General features: G+C 38.0%; 1 protein-coding gene and 1 long non-coding RNA gene across 3 annotated transcripts; both read right to left on the bottom strand.

Annotated features, from left to right (window-relative positions):
* Positions 1 to 423: 423 nt before the first annotated feature.
* On the bottom strand, positions 424 to 18,926 carry nlk1 (nemo-like kinase, type 1). Its single transcript, XM_059348661.1, has 12 exons — positions 18,267 to 18,926; positions 15,650 to 16,067; positions 12,868 to 12,997; positions 12,730 to 12,785; positions 11,778 to 11,884; positions 10,816 to 10,901; positions 10,512 to 10,721; positions 9,486 to 9,587; positions 8,659 to 8,745; positions 7,586 to 7,784; positions 7,406 to 7,499; positions 424 to 6,563 (listed from the first exon to the last, which is right to left on the bottom strand). The coding sequence occupies exons 2-12, from the start codon at positions 15,955 to 15,957 to the stop codon at positions 6,515 to 6,517; spliced, it is 1,428 nt and encodes a 475-aa protein (XP_059204644.1). The 5' UTR covers positions 15,958 to 16,067; positions 18,267 to 18,926; the 3' UTR covers positions 424 to 6,514.
* A 2,059-nt stretch (positions 18,927 to 20,985) lies between these two features.
* On the bottom strand, positions 20,986 to 23,533 carry LOC131983851 (uncharacterized). Of its 2 annotated transcripts, none has more exons than XR_009395500.1 (2): positions 23,447 to 23,533; positions 20,986 to 21,687 (listed from the first exon to the last, which is right to left on the bottom strand). It is a non-coding gene; the product is annotated as an uncharacterized LOC131983851 (long non-coding RNA). The 2 variants fall into 2 exon arrangements; XR_009395501.1 differs by having other exon boundaries at positions 20,986 to 21,690; positions 23,447 to 23,513.
* Positions 23,534 to 23,582: the final 49 nt, after the last annotated feature.

Raw genomic sequence — 23,582 nt, 5'->3', positions numbered from 1 at the left:
TGTGTTTTCTGAATGGAGTTTGGTGCATCGGAGCTCTGCTTCAACGTCCAACAAAGTGATTTATCTGTGATTAAATGTGAATAAACTGATGAAAATGATTCAGAAATAACTCCAACATGATGCTGATGAGTATAAAGTCTGAATTGATGCTTTGTCAGGTTTGTCTGCAAGAAAACAAGAACTCTGCTGTTAAAATGATGGTTTTCTACATGGAGTCTGGTGCAGCAGAGCTAAGAGAATCTAAACCTTTTCTAGTTGTGACAAAATTAACTGTATGTGGAAACATGTTTACCAATAAACCTGTTATTGATTCTGACTGAGACGATCAGACTCTCTGGAAGCATTAAAATAAAACCTCTAATTTTCTATTTTTCCATTAGGTAAAGAGGTGGATGAAAGAAGTGATGTGTGAGCTCAGAGGAATATTATCCAGTGTCCATTTATTTATTTATCATTCACTACTTTAACTCTAAACATTTTTTTTAAGAAATTCAAGTATTTGTTGGGAACACAAGTCAAAAAACAAACAAAAACTTTTTTTTTGTTGCTAAAACGAAGACAAAACATCAGTTTAAAACATCAGTTTCATATTTATAATAATAAAAACATCAAGTTTCTTTTCATAGAAGAAAAACAAGTCTAATGTCTAAAGATGACCAGCCGTCCGTCCGTCCGTCCACTCGGGGGTTAATCTCTCCATCTGACGGACGGAGTCATCGTCAGCTGATCTGAGAACAGTGTGCAGGGAGGTCATCTAGTAAAACTTTCCTCACCTGAAGGATCTCTACTCAACACAACAACAGAAAGAAAAGAAGGGAAAAAAAGTCCAAAAACACGGAGAAAACCTTTCAATCATTGTTCCCTAAAAAAAAAAGAATAAAAAAAAAAAAAGGCTTGAGCTTCAAATCAAGAAAACGACTCGTCTGAAGTTATTTATCATCAGTTCAGACGTTAAAAACATCTGAAAGTTCATATTTTTAGCGATAGTTGCTCAAAAATGTCGAAAATTGAAATTTGGAGGCATTTTCTTTCAAAATCTCATAATTATGGTGACTTTTGGTTTAACCAGAAAAAAAAACTGAAATTATGATTTTATTAAAGAAACGTTGTCCTGTATCAGTCAAAAACAATTATTTATTATGAAAAAAACATTAGTTGTAGCGACTAGTTTACCTGAAGTTTGGGTTGTTTCCAGGCAGATAAAAAAAGCATTAACTAAAGTTCAGAATTGATTTGTATAATCCATTATTTTTCTTGATTTAAAAAATTCTGATTTTTTTGTTTTTAATTCAGAACTTTATGGGTTTAAATTCAGATTTTTTTTTTTCACTTTCTGAATTTTTTATTTTTCAAATTCAAAATGTTATGGATTAAATTTTAGATTTTTTCTTGTTTTTTAAATCTCAGAATTTAATGTTTTTAAATTCAGTTTTTTTCTTCAATTTCAGAATTATTTATATTTTAAATTCAGAATTTTATTTCTGAATTTTATGGATTTAAATTTAGATTATTTTCTTGTTTTTACATTAAGAATTAAAAAAAAAGTTTTTAATTCAAGTCTTTAGTTTTTAGGCATTTTAATACTTAATCACATAATTCTGATGATTTTTAGTTTAACCAGAAGAAATAACTACAGAATTAGAAATTATGATTTCTTAAAAATAAACTTTGTCCTGTATCAATCAAAAACAACTATTAATTATCAAAAATAAACATAAGTTGGGGCTGATAGTTTACACTATTTGGGTTGTTTTCAGTTTAATGATAAAAGTTTTAGGAAATTAAGTTGTGACGGTAAATAAACGTGTTGATTCACTTTTTGAAAGTTTTTAGGGAACAATGGAAACGTTCAACCGACTCTAATCAGATCACAACAAACTAAAACAAAACTTCTAATAAAAATCACTTCCTAAAGATGAATTAAATAAAAAAAATTACCACAAAAAAAAAACTGAGAAAAAAATGTACGTTTTCGTCGTCGTCGACAACCAAATTGCACAGCATTCAAACCCAAATGCTCCGAGGGAGAATAATAAATATACACATGCAGATATACAGGGGAGCCCAGTCAGGGGACCCGGGGCCCCCCAGGACACCCAGAGGCCCCGAGGCTCAGGGGTCAGAGACTCAGTAGCTCCAAGGCTTAGGGGCTCCAAGGTTCAGGGGCCAAAACTCAGGGGCCTGAGGCCTGCAGCCGAGGCTCAGGGGCCCCGAGGCTGAGGAGCTCCAAGACTCAGGGGCCCCGAGGCTGAGGAGCTCCAAGACTCAGGGGCCCCGAAGCTACAGAGCTCCAAGACTCAGGGGCCCCGAGGCTTAGGGGCCCGAGGCTCAGGGGCCCCGAGGCTTAAGGGCCCGAGGTTCAGGGGCCCACTGGAGGTTAAGGACATGTACAAGTAAAAGAAACCTTTCGTCGACCGTTTCTCCGATGCGCTGCAGGAATTGGAGGCGCGGCGGCAGGAAGTTCTCTCAGCTCGCCGTTGCCTAAAAACTTCCTCAGATCGTTAAAAACTAAAAGCTCGTTCAGTCAGAAAGAGTTTCACACGTTTCTCTGATTTCATACTCGTCACATTCACGAAGTTTGTTTGTTTCCTGTGGACACAAACATGCAAAACTTTCTACTTTTTGTTTTGGTTGCAGGTTATTTTCTTGCAGCTCGTTTGTTCTGCAGGATTTCATATTTAAATGTTTTCATGATGTGAGAAGACGGTTTATCATTAAAATATATGAGGATCATTTTGTGTCTTTCTTATGCAATCAAACGGAAAAGTTTCAGAGAAAAATAACATTTGTGATCCAGAAGTTTTTTTCTTAAATTGAGCATTCTTATTTTATTTTCAAGTTCAGAATTATTATAATTTTTTTATATAATCCAATATTTTTCTTGTTTTTAAAAATTCAGACTATTTTTAATTTTTGATTCAGAATTTTATGGTTTAAAATTCAAATTTTTCATTTAGAATGTTATTGTAGAGTGTTATGCATTAAAATGTAGATTTTTTTTTCTTGTTTTTAAATTCAGAATTTTTTAGTTTTATTCAGAATCTTTAATTTTTTATTTCAGAATTTAAATTTTTTTTAATTTAGAAGTTTTTTGCTTCTGAATCCAAAAGTTTTAACATGAAGGTGAACTAGTTTTGCTCTGAAAACGAGCCTCGACAGTGGAATAATAATCTGAAAGTTGGAGACAAAACCTTATTTTCATTTTAAAAAACGACCACAAAAAAAAGTTTTAGTTCCAAACAGCTTTGACACATGATAACAAAAATAAATCTACAGAGTTTAGAGCTGAAACAAATAAACTCATCAGCAAATACTGTGTGAACCGATTATTGGTTTGAATAAAAAACATTTCCTTGGAATAAAAGTGAATAACTTTAGGATATCGTGACAAGAAGCTTCAGCATCAGTTCATGATTAGAAGAGAACTCTGAATATTTTCTTAAAGTAAATCTCAAATCTTTCTGGTGGAAATATTTTATTTTCTGGTCCATTATATTGATTCATCGATGGACAGGAACTGAATAAACTGTTTCTCTATAATGGATTTATGATTAAATTCCTTTCCAGCTTCTGAAATCTGAATATTTTTTTTTTATTTTTTTATTCCTGTTTTGAATTCTGAATTTTATGGTTTTGAATTCTGATTTTTTTTTCCTTTTATTTTTTTAAAGTTAAAAATTCTATGGATTCAAATCCAGATTTTTTTCTTGTTTTTTTAAATTCTGATTTTTAAAAAAAAAATTCAGATTTTTTTCATTCAGAATTTTATGGATTCCAGCACCAAACAACAAACTGATAATTAAGTGTTTTGTTCTGCAGAAAGTTTCCTGTTTGGTGTTCACTGAAATAAAACCAAACTTTCAGGATGTTTTGATGAATTTAAAGCGTTGAAACGTGTCAGAGCTCCATTCTGATGCAGCGTCTGCGTGTCGTCACAGATAGACAGATTTAACTCACGTCTTCTAAACTTCTTTCAGTGTAGAATCTGATTTTTGTGGTGATCCAGACCAGGATCAATACTGGAGCGTCCTCGTTGGGCTTTGTACAGTTCATAGTCTATAAACGGGACACCTGAGCCTGAAACTAAAACAGGAACAAAACCAAACAAAACAGCAGCATTTCACCGACAACATCGTTCTCTCTGAAGCTCCCAGCGAGTGTGAGCGGCGGGGCGAGAGGCGAGGAGCGAGCACGAGGTAACAGGAGAAGAAGAAGAGTCTGGAGGAATGACGGGAGGTTCCACTGGACACAAGATATGCAACACGCCAGCTTCTCTGTCTGTCGGGCTGTTTCTGGAGGTTTGAGGTAACCGAGACGCTTCCAGGTGGAGACACACACGCTTCAACAAACACTCAATAAATTAAGATAAAAAATAAAAAAAAACTTCTGTTCGTCTCTCTCTCTCCGCTGGTGGGACAAAGAAAACATGTAGAGATGGGCTGAAGAAGAAGAAAGCCAAATATTTGTGAATCTGGCAGCTGCAGATTTTCAGACGACTTAAAGGGACAGCTTGGATTTATTAAAACGTGGTTGTTTGAGTATCAACAGTCGACAGGAGGGCGAAAATAATGAATATCAGTTTACTCTAGATTTAGAGCATTTTTCTCAGCTGTTTCAGTTTAATACACTGAACTGAATCATGAATTATCTATGCTTCTTTCAAACCCACCAGACTCCATTGACAAAAACGGTAATTTTACCTCTCAGATCACATTAGTCGCTGCTCTACTTCTGCCTCGATCTGTTGGTTTGTTTGTTATTGTGTCACTTGAGTGTTACTAAAAGGTGAGTCTGGATCAGTCAAAGTCACATAACGCAGACAAACTAACAGATTGAGGCAGAAGTAGAGCAGCAACTAATGTGCTCTGTGAGGTAAAATTGCTGTTTTTAATCAATGGAGTCTGGTGATTTTGAAGTGAACATAAATAACGGCTACAGTGTCCTTCAAGTAAACTTAAACAGGGCTGTCTGACAGCAAGGTAAAGTGGTAAGAATATTCTGAGGCAGTTATTTATGCTTTCTTCGAAGCCACCAGACGCCATTGATAAAAACAGCGATTTTACCTCCTAGATCACATTAGTCGCTAATCTACTTCTGCCTGGATCTGCTAGTTAATTTGTGTTATTGTGCAGCTTTGGTGAATCCAGACTCACCCTTTATAACACGTCAAGTCACATAATAACGCAGACAAACTAACAGATTGAGGCAGAAGTAGAGCAGCTCCTAATGTGTTCTGGGAGGTTAAATCGCTGTATTTATCAATGGAGTGTGGTGATTTTGAAGAAAAGATAAATAACGACTACAGTGTCCTTCAAGTAAACTTATACAGGGCTGTCTGACAGCAAGGTAAAGTGGTAAAAATATTCTGAGGATATTATCTATGTTCCTTTCAAAGCCACAAGACTCCATTGACAAAAACAGTAATTTTACCTCTCAGGTCACATTAGTTGCTGCTCTACTTCTGCCTCAATCTGTCAGTTTGATTGTGTTACCGTGTCACTAGAGTGTTACTAAAGGTGAGTCTGGAACGATCAAAGTCACATAATAACACAGAGAAACTAACAGATCAAGGCAGAATTAAAGCAGCAACCAATGTGACCTGTGAGGTAAAATTGCTATTTTTGTCAATGGAGTCTGGTGGGTTTGAAAGAAGCATAGACAACCGCTTTGATTCCCGTCAGAAAAACAAACGGGTGAAATTATTATTATCAATATAGCGTACGTTCAAAATTGCTGTTAATAAAAATCACACTGTCCCTTTAAAAGTCACTTTCCTGTCTCAATTTTCAAAATAAAAGTTTGACCTCTTAAAAAATGAGCCCTGATTAAATTCTCTCCTGCTGAATGAGTTTTACAAAAACAGACACTGAGCCAGGACCAGACAAAAAAAGAAAGTTGTGTTAAGGTAAAACAAGCACAGGGTAACGTGTGTGTGGTTAGAACCTGCTACATCTGGTAGATTGCATTATTATTAACGCTGCGTCAGCTCGCAGCGGAAACACAGTGAGATGTGTTTGAAAAAGAAAAACCTTGGCGCTGTCGTGTTGTTTGGCGGGTCGAGGATCCGGATATCCATTTGGCGAGCGTGTCTAAATGAAACCGTATTGCACAGGGCTGGAATGACTTCAAAAATCAACTAAGCAACAAATCTACCAAACAATTAAAACCATTAAAGTCTCTACTAACATCGAGGGAAATCCAAATCCAGTACCGAGTTCTGTTTCCTCCTCAACACTTCAGCAGCATCTTTTCTCTTCTCTTTTTTTTTTTGATATATTCAGCACCGGCAAACGCCTCAAGCATCAGGTCGTTTAAAAAAGTGAAGCGGGAGGTTTTTTTAAGAAACAGATGAGGATTTTCAGGCTGTTTTCTCTTCTTGTGTTGGGGAGTGTTGTTGTTGTTTCCTCTCCACATCTCGCCAGGGGAAATTAAAAATAAAAACAAAGAAAAAGACCCAAACTCTTGTGTTTTGGCGGCCCGTGAAGTCGTTTCCTGGAGACGAAGAGGAGGACGTTCATCTCTCCTCCTTCCTGGACACCTTGGAGGAGTGCCAGGCCGTGGACCTGAGGACACATCACACACTGTATCAGCTGCAGGTTTACTAGTTTTATTCTGAAAGGACAGGATATTAGAGAAGCAAACGATGATTTAAATCCTCTTAACCACAAAACCTGTCAGCAGGGTTTGACCAGCAGGTTTTAATAAAAACAAACGCTTGCGAGGTCAAAGCCTCTATGGTACGCGCTCTACCAGGTGTGCTACCGGGGCGCCCCGTCTTACACGTTATTTAATTTAATAATTTATGACAATGTTATTGTGAAAGGAAATGATATTAGAGAACAAATGTCTCTATCAGGCTGCAGCAGAAAATTATTTTAACCCTCATAACCCCACAACCGTTCAGCTGGGTTTAAGAAAAATAAATAAAATAAATAAATTAAAAGATTTTTTGATTTGTTTGAGGGTGTGAAAGCACATTTTCTTCAAAAGGTAAATAAATAAATAAAATAATTATACAATTAAACAAAATAGCTCAAATTCCACTATTTATCGTATAACAGCACATAAATAATATAATAAATAATAATTATTGAGCAGGAGGAGGGGTGTAATATTGTAACGTTACATTAAAGAAAATAATCTGAAATTACAAAAAGATTTAAAAAAAAAAAATTAGTGACTTTATACTCTGTGAAAATATATTTTTTTTCTTAAATTTTGAGTTTATTCTTGTAAATTTGCCAGTTTTCTCCTAAATTTAAGACTCTGACAGCCCACAGATAACTGTGAGAACAGAAATATCTGTCAGTCCCTGAATGAATCAAGTGTGACTGACAGTTTGTTCTGATTTTAACCTGTATGTGAACAGAGCAGTCAGTGAAGGAAACTGAAGAGAGAAGCTGACCTGATGAAGGTCTTGAAGGCAGCACTCTGAGGGTTGATGCACAGTGGCACTCGTTTCCCCTGCTGGTGCTCCGTGATGAAGCGATGGATTAATTCTGGAGTCAAACACAAACACACAGCGTCAGCTGGCAGGGTTTATAAACACACGGGAACAAACGGGGATAACGGCAGCGCGGCGTACCTTTCCCCTGCCACACGGACAGCAGGCTGTTCTCGTAGCTGTGGCTGAACGGCCGCTCGGCGACCGGCTCAAAGTCCCGCGTGTAGACCCGCCCACTGGGGACGGAGTAGCAGCACTGACACATGCAGGTATGGTAGCGCAGACGGCCCTCATCCAGGTACGGGTGGGACAGGGCGTCGCTGCCGGAGATACGCTTCGCCTAAAGATTAACACTCAAGTTAAACATCATCAGCTGTTATAGAGAACGGGGGGCGTTTAGGGGGAGACAGCAGGTCAACATGTCACATAGAAGTGGTGTTCATCGTCTGAAAACTAGAACCTGAAGATTAATGACAGTCAAGACGGGAACAACAGGAAAGCCTCCTGACCTCTGACCTCTAGATATCTGAATAAATTGGGTTCCATGTGTCCCCATGAGTCTCCTCTTTACAGACATGTCCACTTTATGCTGATAACATGCACTTTTGGGCAGAAACCTGCAGTTTTCTCATGCAAAGGTGATACTTTTGCCCAAATGTCCCTCTTGTATGTGAATCTTTGTGCATCCTGAGGTCCCTAGACAGTCTGTGAGCTGCATAAATTGGGTCTGACTGGAAAGCTGAGATTCATATCATATGAAACATAAAGATCTAAGTAATAAATCGGTACCAACCATGTCATGATATCTTGTTAGGAAGTGGGTGGAATAATTCTACTAAGTTAGGCTTAATTTTAGCAAAGTAAACCGACATGCCCACTTTCAAGACCTCCCGATATCCAAATGAATTGGGTTCTATGTGTCCCCATGAGTCTCTTCTTTACAGACACTTTATGCCAATTACATGCAGTTTAAGGCAGAAACCTGCAGTTTTCTAATGCAAAGGTGATATTTTTGCACAAATTTGCCTCTTGTGTGCGAGTCTTTGTGCATCCTGAGGTCCCTAAACAGTGTGTGTGTGAGCTGCATAAATCGCCTATATATATATATAGACTATTTAGGGAGTGTGCACAAATAGTCAGATGCAACAGGTGAAAATAATGCATGATCAACAAAATCAACCAAAAACATGAAATGCGAGGGATTGTTGACTGACCGGGTCAAAGACCAGCATGCGGCAGAGGAGGTGCACAGCCTCATGCGTGGCGCCGTCAGACAGCATGTAGAGCACCGACAGCGACGGCTGGAAGACAAGAAAACAACCAATAAACATAGAGAACTCACATGACGGCCCACCCTGCATCACTCAGAGACACGGTGGGTCGATTCTGTCATGTTGGCTCATTTCAACAACATAAAACATTTCCATCAAATAACTGAATTAATAAAATTACAGTTTTTGCTATGATTCAGTTCAAAATAGTCATATTTTAATAAAAAAAATATGTCTCTTAGTCCCTCACTCTGTCTCCTAGTCCTCAACTTTGTCTCTGAATGTCTCCTAGTCCTCGACTCTGTCTCATAGTCCCTCATTGTCTCCTAGGCCCTCAATCTGTCTCCTAGTCCCCGACTGTGTCTCCTAGTCAGTTAATCATTTTTGTCCAATTAATTCAAACAGAAACCCAAAAATAACAATTTTATATGATTTAATTCCATAACTGGGATGAAGAGATTATAAGAAATGTATGCAACTATAGCAAATCGAATTAATTAAATTACAGTTTTTATGAAAATTCAGTTTAAAATAGTGATATTTTAATTTTAAAAAAAGGGTTGCATTTGCAAGAAAAACTCCACAAATGTATGTAAAAGGGAACTACAATAAAAGAGTTATGAGCCGGGGGAGGGAGGACATATTACACAACATTTAAGTCAAACATTTAGGAGAAAAACATTTAAAGTGGTAAGCTGAGAAGAAGAAGCTGCAGCTAACTGTTTGTTTGTCAGTGTTATGTTCGTGTTTGTGTCGGTGGAGTCACGTACCGGTTTGTGCGGCCCCCTCAGGATGTGGGCTCTGGCTCCCTCACAGGCCGACGCCAGGGCCGACAGAGGAGGCGTTCCCAGCAGGTCTGTGATCAGATCCAGCTGGAGGACAGATACATAATAAATATATATAAATCTATATAAGTCTATAAGTCCTGCAGCTTTATGGAATCAGCACAATCGGAACAACTCAAACATGTCTTTGTGCCGAATAACACATTTAGAATGACAGAAATCAGAAAAAAAAGTTGAATTTTCTAAAAAGAAAAAAAATATTTGAAAAATGGAAATGAAAAAACTGAAAAAAATTGAATAAAATGGAATTTATATACAAACACTTTTCCAAGTGTCAAAAATGTTGAAAATAACCCAGAAAAAAAGACCCCTAAAAAACAACGAACACAAAATGTCCAAAACAAAAGACATAAAATTACCCAAAGAAAGATGTAAAATGAACATAAAAGATACATATTTACCAAAAAAATACACAAAATGACCAACAAAGATACATAATTACAACAAGATGCAAAAAAGGCCAAAAAAAGACGTAAAATGACCATATTGAGGTATTGTCATGTTTCCAGCCTCTCCTCTCCTCTCCTCTCCTCTCCTCTCCTCTCCTCTCCTCTCCTCTCCTCTCCTCTCCTCTCCTCTCCTCTCCTCTCCTCTCCTCTCCTCTCCTCTCCTCTCCTCTCCTCTCCTCTCCTCTCCTCTCCTCTCCTCTCCTCTCCTCTCCTCTCCTCTCCTCTCCTCTCCTCTCCATGTAAACAGTCTCTCCTGCCTCCTAGTCCCTCACTCGGTCTCCTAACCCCTGACTTTTGGCATACAATCACACAAAATACACAGATCTACTAAACGTCAACAGTCCAGTTTGATGTCTCCGCCCCTCACTGCCTTCTGTTGCATCTCACCTGCTGGATGGTTCTCTGACTAACTGCTGGACGGGGCTCTGACTACCTGCTGGACGGGGCTCTGACTACCTGCTGGACGGGGCTCTGACTACCTGCTAGACGGGGCTCTGACTACCTGCTGGATGGGGCTCTGGGCCTGGAACAGGATGCGTCGTCCCAGCAGCTCAGCGAAGATGCAGCCCACGGACCAGACGTCGATGGCCGAGCCGTAGTGCCTGCAGCCCATCAGCACCTCCGGCGCCCGGTAGTACTGCGTCACCACCTCCTGGGTCATGTGACGGGACGGGTCGGGCTCCTCCACCCGCGCCAGGCCAAAGTCACAAATCTAACAGACCCAAACAAAATCCTGTTAATGCATTTGACTGAGATCTTCTTGTTCTGATTTAGTGTCTGTAATAATAATAAAACTTCTTGTTTACCTTGAGCAGACAGTTGCTGTTGACCAGCAGGTTTCCAGGTTTGATGTCCCTGTGCAGGATCCCAGCAGAATGCAGGTACTTCAGACCTGAGAAACACAACAATTAGTCACTTACACGGAAAAAATTTTTTTGTAAATAAAGAAATTAAGTAATTCCTTTTTTATTTGTATTCAAAAAATAATTATAAATAAATAGAAATGAAGATTTCCAGAAACTGTGAATACATAAATTAAATAATTATTTTCTATTGTATTAAAAATAATAATAATAATAATAATAAATACCGAAGATAGCTGGAAACTGAATAAATATATAAAATAATTCCCTTTTCTATTGTATTCAACAATAAAAATTATAAATTAATATCATCAACATTGATTGCCAGAACCTGTAAATAAATAAATAAAATAATTCTCTCTTCTATCATATAATAATAATAGTAATAATAATAATAATCAATAATAATAAAAAATAAATAAATAGAACTATTGCCAGAAACTGTGAATGAATAAATAAAATAATTCTATTTTCTATAGTATTTAAAAAAGTTTATTAAAAAAATATATACATATAATTAAACAATAACAACAATGATTGCTATAAATTGTAAATACATCTATTAAATTAAATTATTCTGTTTCAATGGTAGTTTTGATTTTTTCAAAAACCCCAAAACAAACAAACATTAAATGAATAAAAATAGTAAAATCAGGTGTGATGTCAATGTTTGGCCTGACTTCCTGTTTTATTTTTGTCCTGTGTGTTAATAACTGATATATTTTTGGGGGTTTTGGACATGTTAGGTAAATGTAGCAGGCATCTTTTTTCACAGCTTCCTGACATTTAGGAGACTTAACAGCTGATGAATCAGTGTTTGTTGCAGCCCGACACACAAATAAAAATACGTTTCGATCTATAAATACTGCGGAGTGTCTTATCTAACAGTCAGAGAGTCCGCTCACCTCGGAGGATCTGGTAGAGGAAGACCTTGATGTGGTCGGTGGTGAGAGGCTGCGGAGACACGATCACTTTGTGGAGGTCGCTCTGCATCAGCTCCGTGATCACGTAGCTGAGGGGCGGTTCAGGAAAAGACAAGCTCGCTCACGGATTCACCTCCAAGACACCCACACGACACGACGCAGCGCTCAGCGCGGGTCAACACCACCACAAGACCTGCAGCTCTATGGATCAGCACTGATCCTGTCTCCTAGTCCCTCACTCCGTCTCCTAGTCCCCGACTGTCTCCTAGTCCCTCACTCCGTCTCCTAGTCCCTCACTCCGTCTCCTAGTCCCTCACTCCGTCTCCTAGTCCCTCACTCCGTCTCCTAGTACCTGATTGTCTCCTAGTCCCTCACTCCGTCTCCTAGTCCCTGACTGTCTCCTAGTCCCTCACTCCGTCTCCTAGTCCCTGACTGTCTCCTAGTCGCTGACTGTCTCCTAGTCCCTCACTCCGTCTCCTAGTCGCTGACTGTCTCCTAGTCCCTCACTCCGTCTCCTAGTCCCTGACTGTCTCCTAGTCGCTGACTGTCTCCTAGTCCCTCACTCCGTCTCCTAGTCCCTGACTGTCTCCTAGTCCCTCACTCCGTCCCCTAGTCCCTGACTGTCTCCTAGTCCCTCACCCCGTCTCCTAGTCCCCCACTCTGTCTCCTAGTCTCTGGTTGTTGTTTTTGGCGGCTGAAGTGTCAACAACACGAGACAGAACGAGTGTGTGACATGTGATCATATCCACTGGTGGCCGGCTGCAGTAATGAGCTGGATTTAGAGCAGAGACTCATTAAGAGAATAAAAAGGAGGACGTTAAAAGAAGAGAAACTGGGACACAAGACGTGAGGATGAGTGACATTTAAAGTGACTTTATCCTGATAAAAATCACTCGTACTGGCCTTGTTCTGACTGGGAGAAACAAAAGGATACATTTCCTCGAAGCAGTCGATCTGTGGAGGCTGCAGGATGTCCAGAGCCGACAGAACCTGCAGACACAGAACAACACTCAGTGCACGTCTGATTCTATCGACTAGAAACACAAACCGTCTCCCTGTTTTCTGTGGTTACATTGTCGTGTTTGAAGAAGCAGAGCATCCTCAGCTCCCTGAACACCCTCTTACAGGACACCAGGTTCTGGAAGACATTGGGCATCTTCTTCAGAGCCACCTTTCTGCCGTCACGTGGATCCGTAACGGACCTGCAAGAACCGAGAATCACAAGTTTATACACAATTTAACCCCCAATAAGAAAAGTACTTCAGCTGGATGGTTGACACAGGCAAAGCTCTTTTGTAGGGGAGAATTTATCTGCACATACAGTTTAATTATTTAACATTTGTGAACGAAAAAAACTGGTGATTCAGCGTTTACTTCCTCTGGAGAGTCTGCTGAGCACCAGAACAAGACTAACAAAGTGCAGTTCTTTACATTGTTGATTAGCTTTTTAGAATGTAACTGGAACGTTAATGATTGTTAAATATACAAAAATGTCACTTTCTTTCACTTTAGACCACAAACAAATAATCAGCCGATTCATCTGTAAAAATAATCTTTATCTGCAGCCTTAAAATTCAGCTGAAACCGTTTTTCCTGAGAGAGCTCAGACTTGTTGGGGAAACAGTTTTCAGACCAGTTAAAGTTTGCAGGTTCTAGCTCAACAAAAGTAAGGTGTACGGATAAAAGACTCTGATGGACACATAATCCACTGATTGAAAATCATTACATTAATTTCAGCCCCGGGCTGCAGAAAATTTAACCCTTATGATTCTGTAGGGATATTTTATTTATTTATTTATTTTTAAAGATATTTTTGGGCCATTTTTGGGCTTTATTGATAGGACAGAGTGAAGGGGGAGACAGAGGGGAAAACATGCGGGAAAGGGCTCCGAGTCTTATTCGAACCCGGGCCGCCCGCTTACGAGGACAATACCAGGTGTGCCACCGGGAACGCGGATATTTTATTTTTTGATTTTAATTTTTTTATTTGGCTGTGGAAATTCATGTGGTAGAGATGCACCAAATTCCTAGTGAGCATATTCCTTTACTTTATCAGTTGAGGACTGAAGAGGATTAAAAATGTAATACAGTGAAAGTGGAAATTATATCAATAAATTGGATTGGACTGAGTCCAAAAGCCTTTTTGACGAGATAGAGCTTAAGAAGTTTTTTGAAAATGTCCAAGGAGGCAGCATTTCAGGTTTTACAGTGTTACATACCTAATCGAGCTGCCCAACAAATGTTTGACTCTCAGACTTTAGAGAAGATTATCAATATCGACTTTTCATGCATTTTGGAGACTAAAAGTCAAGCATTTTGTATCATTCCTTAGCAGACATTGTCCATAATCTTTTCATCTAAATTGCTACTATAAATGCAAAATGCTGATCTTTTAATGATCTTTGTGTCCCTGCAGTAGAGCTAGAATATCAAGATTAACTTGTTGTTTTCAGCTCCCAGAGCTCTCTGCTCTTGTAAAAAAGTTCTGAATCATCCGGTTGACTTTTGAAATGAAGTGGCGAGCTCCGAGCTGGATACATGGAGGGAAAAAAACACTTTATCTAGGAGTTACAACAAACTCCAAATCAGTGTGAAACCATCGTTTAGGACCATCATCCAGGAAGCTGTTTCCAGTTTCTAGTCACACCAATAAAACTCTTGTGTCAGAGGTTTTAAACTTTTTAAACGTATCGTGTGTGTGTGGTAATACAGTTTGCCTGCAGCACAACAACACAGAAGCTACTCAGCACACTGAAGCTTTTGATTTTTTCAATAGTTAGAACATGTACACTACAGGCCAAAAGTTTGGAAACAACTTAAATTATGTTCACAATGGCACAATTTTGAGAATTTGGATACAAAAATCCCAATAAATCTCAACTGTGTTCATATCTCTGACAAACTACCACAGAAATGGCTCAAATGAAGCAGCTGAGTAAAGAAACGGATTTCTACAATAATGAAAGAAGGATACACAAAGTCTAAGCAATAAAAACCCAAAGACCTGATAATTAGTGATGGGACGGACTGTGCCGAGGCTTCAGATCGTGTGTCGAAAAATCGGGGAAGTCTTTTATGAAGCGTATTGAGGCTTGTTTCTTTAAGGGCGAGTGACGTCATTGATGATGTCTGAAGCCTTGCTGGTTCAGGGAATGGTTCGAGTGTTGGCGTGATTTATGAACACGTATAAAGTGCAATGGATCCCCGCAAAGTTGAGTCCAAGCACAGTGGCAAAAATATTGTTTCTTAATAAGAAAGAATAAAGTCATCATTTCCCCAGTATTCATCAGCACAATCACTGTCCTATCTTTGGAAAACACTGCAACAGTTTTCATACAAACATCTCATATCCTATTGGATTTATTCAAACATTAACTGAAATCATACTGACATGTTTATTTACATTAAGACTCTTACCATTACCCACACATTAATCAAAAACACATTTAATTGAATGAATGATAAAAAGTCAATTTAAATTGTTCTTGGCAGTGATTATTCCCATGCTGACTCTGCTGCGGACAGCCAAGAGGCCAATCACAATTAGTTGAAATGACAATAAAGGTTTTGACCAGCAGGAGGGTTTGTGAGCACATAAAGCCTCGAGAAATTAACCTTTTTTTGAACCAATTGGATGAAAAGCTTTAAGGCTTCATGGGGCTTCATCTGGCCATCACTACGGATAATTATAGTAAAATGTGTTCTAATAAGTGAGTCTTTATATAATAATCACGTTTATTTTGTTGCAAAGTATACCAATGAAACGATGATCTTTTTTTGTACATATTTGATCTTGCTTCCAAACTTTTGACCTGTAGTGTATAAAATGATCTGTAATAACAATGGATCTCTACCAGACAACGCCGAAGGCTCCGTATCCGATGGGGCGGTCCGGCTCCATCTCTGCAGGGCTGGGCACCTCGCTGGCCGGGTTGCTGTAGGGCTGAGGCACCGCTGCTCCGCCGCCGGCGCTCCCTCCCAGAGCCGTGGGGTGGCGGGGGGTCCCGGCCGGGGCGGTGGGCCCGGTCAGGCAGGGAGTGGCGCTTAGGCCCGTGGAGGGAGCGCCGCAGGACGAGTTGACACAGAAATACTTGTGGCCCAGCTCAGAGCCCGGAAACAAATCTCCACAAACAGTCTGCCGGCCGGCGCCGTGAAATGCCATCCCTCCACTCGCCAAACGCCAGAAACCGTCTGTCTGTCCGCACCAAGCTGCTGCTGCCCGGCTAGGCCTGCAGGAGACACGGCTCCTCGCTCAGCATGCTCCCGGAGTTACTGCAGGACGAGAGGAGGGAGGACCAAGCTCAGATCAGAAACAAATTCACAAAGACGAGTCTATCACCTAGGCCTGTCACAAGACCACATTATTTAGGATGATATATTTTCCCAGAAACTATCACGATAAACAATAGTATCGTTGTATCGCTTTAGTTTTATAACGATATTAGAGCATAATAAGTTCATCCTTTTTCACAGCAAATCATTTTTAAATTTTGAGAATATTAAACATTGGAATTGAAATGTGGAAAAGAAATATTAATATATCCTAGAGAAATAAAACATAAATAAATAAACTACAACCAAAACAAAAAGTCACGCATGTAAACAACAACATATTGAGTCCAGAAAAAAACGGTCATGTCCATTTTTATATATTGAACAATAAGTCGATATAGTAATTGTCGTGACAGGTCTACTATCACCAAAAAAATATTCACAAAGTTTTTTGATAATTTCATGCAAAATGAAAGCGAGATATGCACAACAGACTCACTGGCATTAAATTCAAACAGAATTTAATGCCAGTGAGTCTGTTGTGCATATCTCGCTGACCGTCAGACTGACCTAAGATTTAGTATGTGGCTTGCGCATAGCACGAAGGTGTGCATCCTCGATTTTGAAGATTTTTTAATTCATTTTTCAAAATATCATCATTATTTACGTAGGACGCGTTGAGGCATTGCACTGTTTCCGATCGGACGCCTTTTAGGGGAGCTCCGCCCCATTGTGTGATAGGCCTACACCTGGTCAGTAACACAATTCACTCTGGATTTCCACCCTGACTCATCTCATCTGTAAGTCTATTTAGCCTACCTATCTTTCAGAGTTTTAAAGTGTGCTACAAGGTTCGATTTTCTAATAATAATCGAATAGTTTCCAGTGAATATCAATGCTCAATGTGTATGTGCTGGATGGTGTGCGTACCTTATGAAAAGTAAGTGTTTTATGGAGTTGCAGACGTTGTAGTGTGGCATGTAATGTATGAATACATACTTCCTACAGGCACTGCACTAGTACAAGAAATTTAAAGACATGACCTTGGACTTTGAGGACATTTTTCATTATTTTCTGACAATTATAGACCATACTAAAATAATCATCTGATTAATCTGTAAAAAAATATCTTTATCTGCAGCCCTCAAATTCAGCTGAAACATGTCTTCCTGTGAGAGCTCAGACTTGTTGGGGAAACGGTTTTCAGACCAGTTAAAGTTTGCAGGTTCTGACTCAACAAATGTAAGGCGTAAGGATAAAAGACGTGATGTTGAGCTCTGGGAACCTCTGACCTTCATTTAATCTACTGATTGAAAAATTAATTGCAGGCCTACAATGCAGAATATTTAACCCTTATGCATCTGTAGGGATATTTTTTTAATTGTTTTTAATTTTTAATAAAAACTATATACATCATTTAATTTAACTATATATATTTTTTTATATTTTGGCCATGGAAATGCATCTGACAGAGATGCACCAAATTCCTAGTGAGCGTATTTATTTACAAACAAAAGTTTATCAGTTGAAGATTGGAGATGATTAAAAAATGTAATTTAGTTAAAGTGGAAATTATATTGATAAATGTGATTTTTATGGCAGTTTTAAAAATGTGGTAACAAGGGATTGTTTTCTTGCCTCAGGGATTTTATTTTTTAATTATTTTGCATTAAAATGAAAGTTGTTGATCATTGACATGAGCCTCCTGTACAGAAAATAATTACATTTTTGTGGGTAATTTTTCGTACCAATAGGGTCATTATGTAAAACAAAGTGGGTAAAAATTAGTAAATAAATTAATAAGTGGTATCAATGATCAGGACTGAAGTTGGTTAAAAGATTTAACTAAGCGAAAGTGGAAAATAATAAATAAAAATATATAGTTTTATGGTATTTTTGCTGCCGTCAAAAAGGTAACAATAAGTTTTTTTAAAGGGCTGCACAGGAGGTAAATCATTGCACCAATTTCTGTATGTTTCTTTCGTTATTTTACTACAAATCACAGAGTTTTGGTGCATTTTAAGGCCTGAGTGAAGCTGAGATGTAAACAAGATGAAACACTGCAGACAGAGAGGCTTCAACATGAACCAACTAACAGCTGATAAAGGCTCAATCACGCTGGTTAAACTCACATTAATCCATCTAACACTAACCAGAGAGAGGCGACTGAAAGCAGCTGAGTCCTTTTTGTTTTCTTACCTGTTAATTAGTGAAGCTGCTCGGTTAGCTAACAGCTAGCTTAGCCTCGTTAGCCAGCGACTCAAAAAGTATTTAAAAAATAAAATGTTCCACTCGATGCTGAGCCCGCACACACACTGCAGAGTAAAACATTAACGTTACAAGTCCTTTTCTTTAAATGAACTGACAAATGAGTAAAATCCTCCGCAGCTAGCTCCGTGCTAACCAGCTGTTCCTGCTAACACCCGATGACCCACATAACGATCCTTGGTCAGCTTCAGTGACCTACATATTCCAAAAACAAAGCTTTCCCCTCGTTATTTTATTTTACCCAACGTGTAAACAAAAGCTCGGTTTAATTAAAGATGGCATACATGTGAAGTTATTCCAAAAAAGCCAACAAAAAGCCGAGTTATGTGCGGGTGTCCGGAGCTCCTGTCCCGGCTAGCCGACCAGCTAGCTGCGGCTAGCTCTGCTAGCTGGCCATCGCGTCGTAATTTCCTCCGAACAAGCGTCCCATAAAGGCCGATTTCTGTGTTTTCTGGAGGAAAGTGTCTCATCCAGAACGTCCTCTTATGTTCAGGGGGATTTTTTTAAAGATCTCTGGTCGCTTTCACAGCGGCTAGCTGGCTAGCTTCCCGAGTAGGAGGAGCTGGAGGAGCCGGAGCCGGTGGGGGAGGGTCGGCTGTAAACATGCTAACGGTAGCCTAGCTTCCCTCGGCAGGAAGTACTCAGATTACTACAGGAAAGTAAACAGATTACTGCAGGGAAACACTCAGATTACTGCAGGGAAAGTAATAAGATTACTGCAGTAAAATTTAAATTACTATGGTAAAAGTAGTCAGATTACTACAGTAAAATTATTTCAATAACTGCAGTAAAATTATTTAAATTACTATAGTAAAAGCAGTCAGATTATCACAGTAAAAACATTTAAATTACTGCATTAAAACACTCAAATACTACAGTAAAAGTACTCAGATTACTGCAGGAAAAGTAATCGGATTACTACAATAAAATTACTCAGATTACTGCATGGAAAGTCATCTGATTACTACGGTAAAATACTTAGATTACTGCTGTAAAAGTATTCAGATTACTGCAGTAAAATTATTTAAATTACTATAGAAAAAGTACTTAGATTACTGCAATAAAATTATTTAAATTACTATAGAAAAAGTACTCAGATTACTGCAGTAAAAATACTAATACCACTGTGAAAATACTGTTACAATAATAAAATAAAATAAAAAATAAATTCGATTTTTATTTTATTATGTCTTTTTATCATTTATACTAAATTGTGTATGTCCTCTGCATGTATTTGAATATATTTTATTTATTTATGCAACAACCTATTAAATCTTTTTAACATAAGCTAAAATATTTTCTCTAATGTGCAAACAAATGCAAAGTTCTCTCAGGAAAACAAACAGAATATATGTATATATATATATATATATATATATATATATATGCCACATAGCAGCCATACAAGTAATTTATGTATGATAATGTGTGTATAGAATGTATATATGTCTTTTTAAAAATATTCTTTATTCTGTTTTTTTATATCTTTTATATCTTTGTGACAACTAAATTTCCTCACTGCAGGATAAATAAAGTCTGTTCTTATTGTATCCAAATTTACAATCTACAGTTTATAAATTAAACATATGTTGGGCTTTTAAGGCTGATTGAAGTAATTAATTAATTAATTAATTTAATAAGTAAAATAAAATAAAAAATAATAATAAATAGAAATAGAAAAGGAAACCACATGAAAAAATAACATTTTTCGCCAGAAAATTAGTAGATAAATGTTTTTTTTTTTTTTTTTTTTTAAATGTATTTTTTTGGGGCTTTTTCATGCCTTTAATGGACAGGACAGCTGAAGAGAGATAGGAAGCAGGGAGAGAGAGGGGAATGACATGCAGTAAACGGCCGTCCGATGCGGGACTCGAACCGGGGCCAGCTGCAGCGAGGACTGTAGCCTCATAAATGGTTTTTTTTTAATGACATTTTCTGATTAAAATAAAAATAAAAACTAAAATGAGGTATTCAGATTACTGCAGTAAACGTCCAACATATGTATAATTTAAATTTAACAATAATTGAGAAAGAATATAACATTATGATATGAGTATATGAACTGAATTCTCTTGGTCAATTATGTCTCATTAGTTGCTGCAGAAAAAATGTACACATTTGGTGGAAAATGCAACCTTTTTTTTTTTTTACTGGAGAATTGAAAAAATGGTCAAAATTAAGCACATGAAAAATGAATCATTCATTCAATAATTAAATCAATATGCTTCATCCCCCTATTTATTTTACATATCCTAATAAAAAATATAAATATTTATATTTCATATTTTAATTACATTAATTTTTGGAATTATTTGTAATTGGATTTCTTCCTATCTTTTCTTAAAAAAATATTTTTTTATTTTGTTATTCTCTCTAAACTTTATGCCTTTCATAATCAAGGTCCGTGCAGGCTATTATTTCTATAATTTTATATTATTAAAAAATATATATCTTTTATTTCCATTTTCATTTAAACCCTACTTATATCCTGACATTTATTTATTTATGTATTTTTTTTAACACATTAAAAAGTATTAATATAATATAAAGCTGTCGGGTGAATGCAGTGAAAGTAGAATAAAGTGAGTAAAGTACCTCAGATGTGTTCTGACACTCATAAAGATGATTTCCACGTGAATCCACTCATTCATGCACTTTACTGCTTTTTAATTAACGAGGCGCTATGCACGATGCATCAAGTACAATCAATATGCACAGCCACAGAAAATGTGTCACCATGTACCAAGGTAGCTACAAATTACAAATCAGCATCCAGAGACAGAGCAAAGACCATATGAAGCAGAGAACTGATGCACATTCAGTGTCCATGGGGGGAAATATACACAAACAACTAGTAGTTTGCCTTCATCAGGTTTTATAAAAGTGTATTTACACGATGGCCCGTCTGAAACAGCTGATCCGTCCTGAAGCTTCCCTGCTCTGAGACTCTGACAAAGGCAAACTGGAGTCATAAATTAAGGGAGATTTAAGTTAAGTCGTGTTATGTCTCTAGGTTATAAACAAACACTGATATCATGGAATATAAATTATCTAAAAACATCAACTTTACAAAATCATGACAGGCTGTGCACGTCATCAAAACAAAGACATGATGGCCGAGAGAAAGAGCTAACCGCTACGCCACGTCAGAAAGAAAAATCACATTAAAGTCCTCCGAGAAGAATGAGCTTGTCTGCTCTGTACCGTTTGTGTCTCTCAGCGTCTGTTTAACGCCGCTGATGGCGCCGGAGGGAAAAGAGGTCAGAAAAGGCTGCCGTCCACGCGGAAACACGGTGAGGAGGAGAGACGGCATCTACGCGGCTTCTCTCCGTCTGAGTCCACCTGGTGCAGTCTGCTGAGGAGACGCAGCAGGTTAATACCACAAAATATCATCATAAAGCATCTCATGTTTATTTATTATTGCATTTATGTTTATCCAGTAGGCCTGTCACCATAACACATTTTTTAGGACGATATATTTTCCCAGAAACTATCACGATAAACGATAGTATCGTTGTATTGTTTAATTTTATAACGATATTAGGGTATAATAAGTACATCCTTTTCCACAGCAATTCATTTTTAAATCTGGAGAATATTAAACATTGGAATTGAAATGTGGAAAGGAAATATTAAAATAATCCTAGATAAATAAAACATAAATAAACTACAACCAAAACAAATTAAATAGACTTCCAGGCTCTCATAACAAAACATTGCAATGAGATAATCATTATGTATTATACTATTGAATATTTAAAATAACATAAACAGCTGGATAAAACGCTAAATAACTTTAATGTAAGATAAGATAGAACTTTATTAATCCTGAAGGAAATTCTGGTTCGAAATTGCTCCAAAGTTATAAAAATAACCACAATACAGGATAATATAAGAAAAACAATTAATAAAATAGGTAACAATAACAATATATAAGTATGAATATCAAAATAAAAAATAAAGTTTCAGAGGAGTAAAGTGGGTAGAGTGCAGAAGGAAACTAGAACATTTCTAAAGAAATGTTGAGTGTGCTTGACTCTGGCCTGTGAATGTCAGCCATACATTATTGACACTGCCGAGTAGTTTACAGTATATTATCTCTACCGTTGCTGAGGTATGTGACAGATCAAGCTTTCAACATGTGTCTGTTCATATGAGAGAACAAATAGGCTGTTAAAAATTAGGTTGCATGTAGGTTTTTGAAACTTAAAAAAAAAAATAATCCACCAGACACCCATCTGTTAACATACAATGAATTTCGGGACATTGCAGGCTTTTATTTTGAAACACCACCTTCAGCCTGAGATTCAGACTTTGGTAGCCAAGCAACCAGGGCCGTGGCGGCCACCAATCAGAGCAGAGCAAACAACCGCAGCATTTGACGCCACTGAGAGAGAGAGAGAAACAGCTGAAAGTTCGTCTGAAAAGAAAGCTTTTTTGGCCAAACCGTAGCTCCTATCAGTGAACCGACTTCACTTTGAGCATCCTGAGTTTTGTGAAGAAAAATGAAGAAATTGTTTCTTTAGAGTGATCAGAAGAAACTGGTACCTCTGCTTTCCTCCAGAAATTTTCCCACCTTTTACCATGGCGGTCTATGAGGCTGTGGGTGCGTGTTGGTGGCGCATCTGTGCGTCCTGCGCCCAAACTATAACTCTGACAGATTTAGCAGACGATTGTGAGTTAGAAGACCAATTTTCCTACGTTTCTATGCATAAATTATTTCTGTAGAGTTGCATCTGCGGCCTTGAGCGCAGTTTCAAAATTTATTTTTTGACAAATTTTTCTCTCCATCTGCACTCTAGCGATGATGTCATCCACTCTAGCCTCTCCATAAGGTAACATTGGAGGGATTTTTTGGTGTGTTTTTATTCGAATACTTTGAAAACCTTTTACCAAAACCCTTAGAAAAGTCACAGCACACTTGTCATGGTCAAGACAGTCAATTTGATACCTTTTTAGTGTATGTGCGACCAAAACTCTGGGAGGAGTAGTCGATCGAAAAAAACATGGAAGAAACGGAAGAATAAATAGGATTAAGCCTGGTGAATAGTATATAGTGGGCTATCACAAGCACACTCAACGACTAAAATGAAGAGGAATGATTGGCTCACCTGGTTTGGACTCTGTCTTCCCATCCTCTCGTCCTCTTGTGTCTCCGTTTAACCTCCTTGCCCTCGCCCCCAGCCTCGCCCCCAGCCTCGCCCCCAGCCTCGCCCCCAGCCCCGCCCATGCCCCCTTGCCCCCCGC

The sequence above is a fragment of the Centropristis striata genome, chromosome 13, assembly GCF_030273125.1.
Source record: "Centropristis striata isolate RG_2023a ecotype Rhode Island chromosome 13, C.striata_1.0, whole genome shotgun sequence".
NCBI lineage: Eukaryota > Metazoa > Chordata > Actinopteri > Perciformes > Serranidae > Centropristis > Centropristis striata.
The sequence above is the reverse complement of the archived record's forward strand: the minus strand, read 5'-3'. Positions and strand labels throughout refer to the sequence as shown.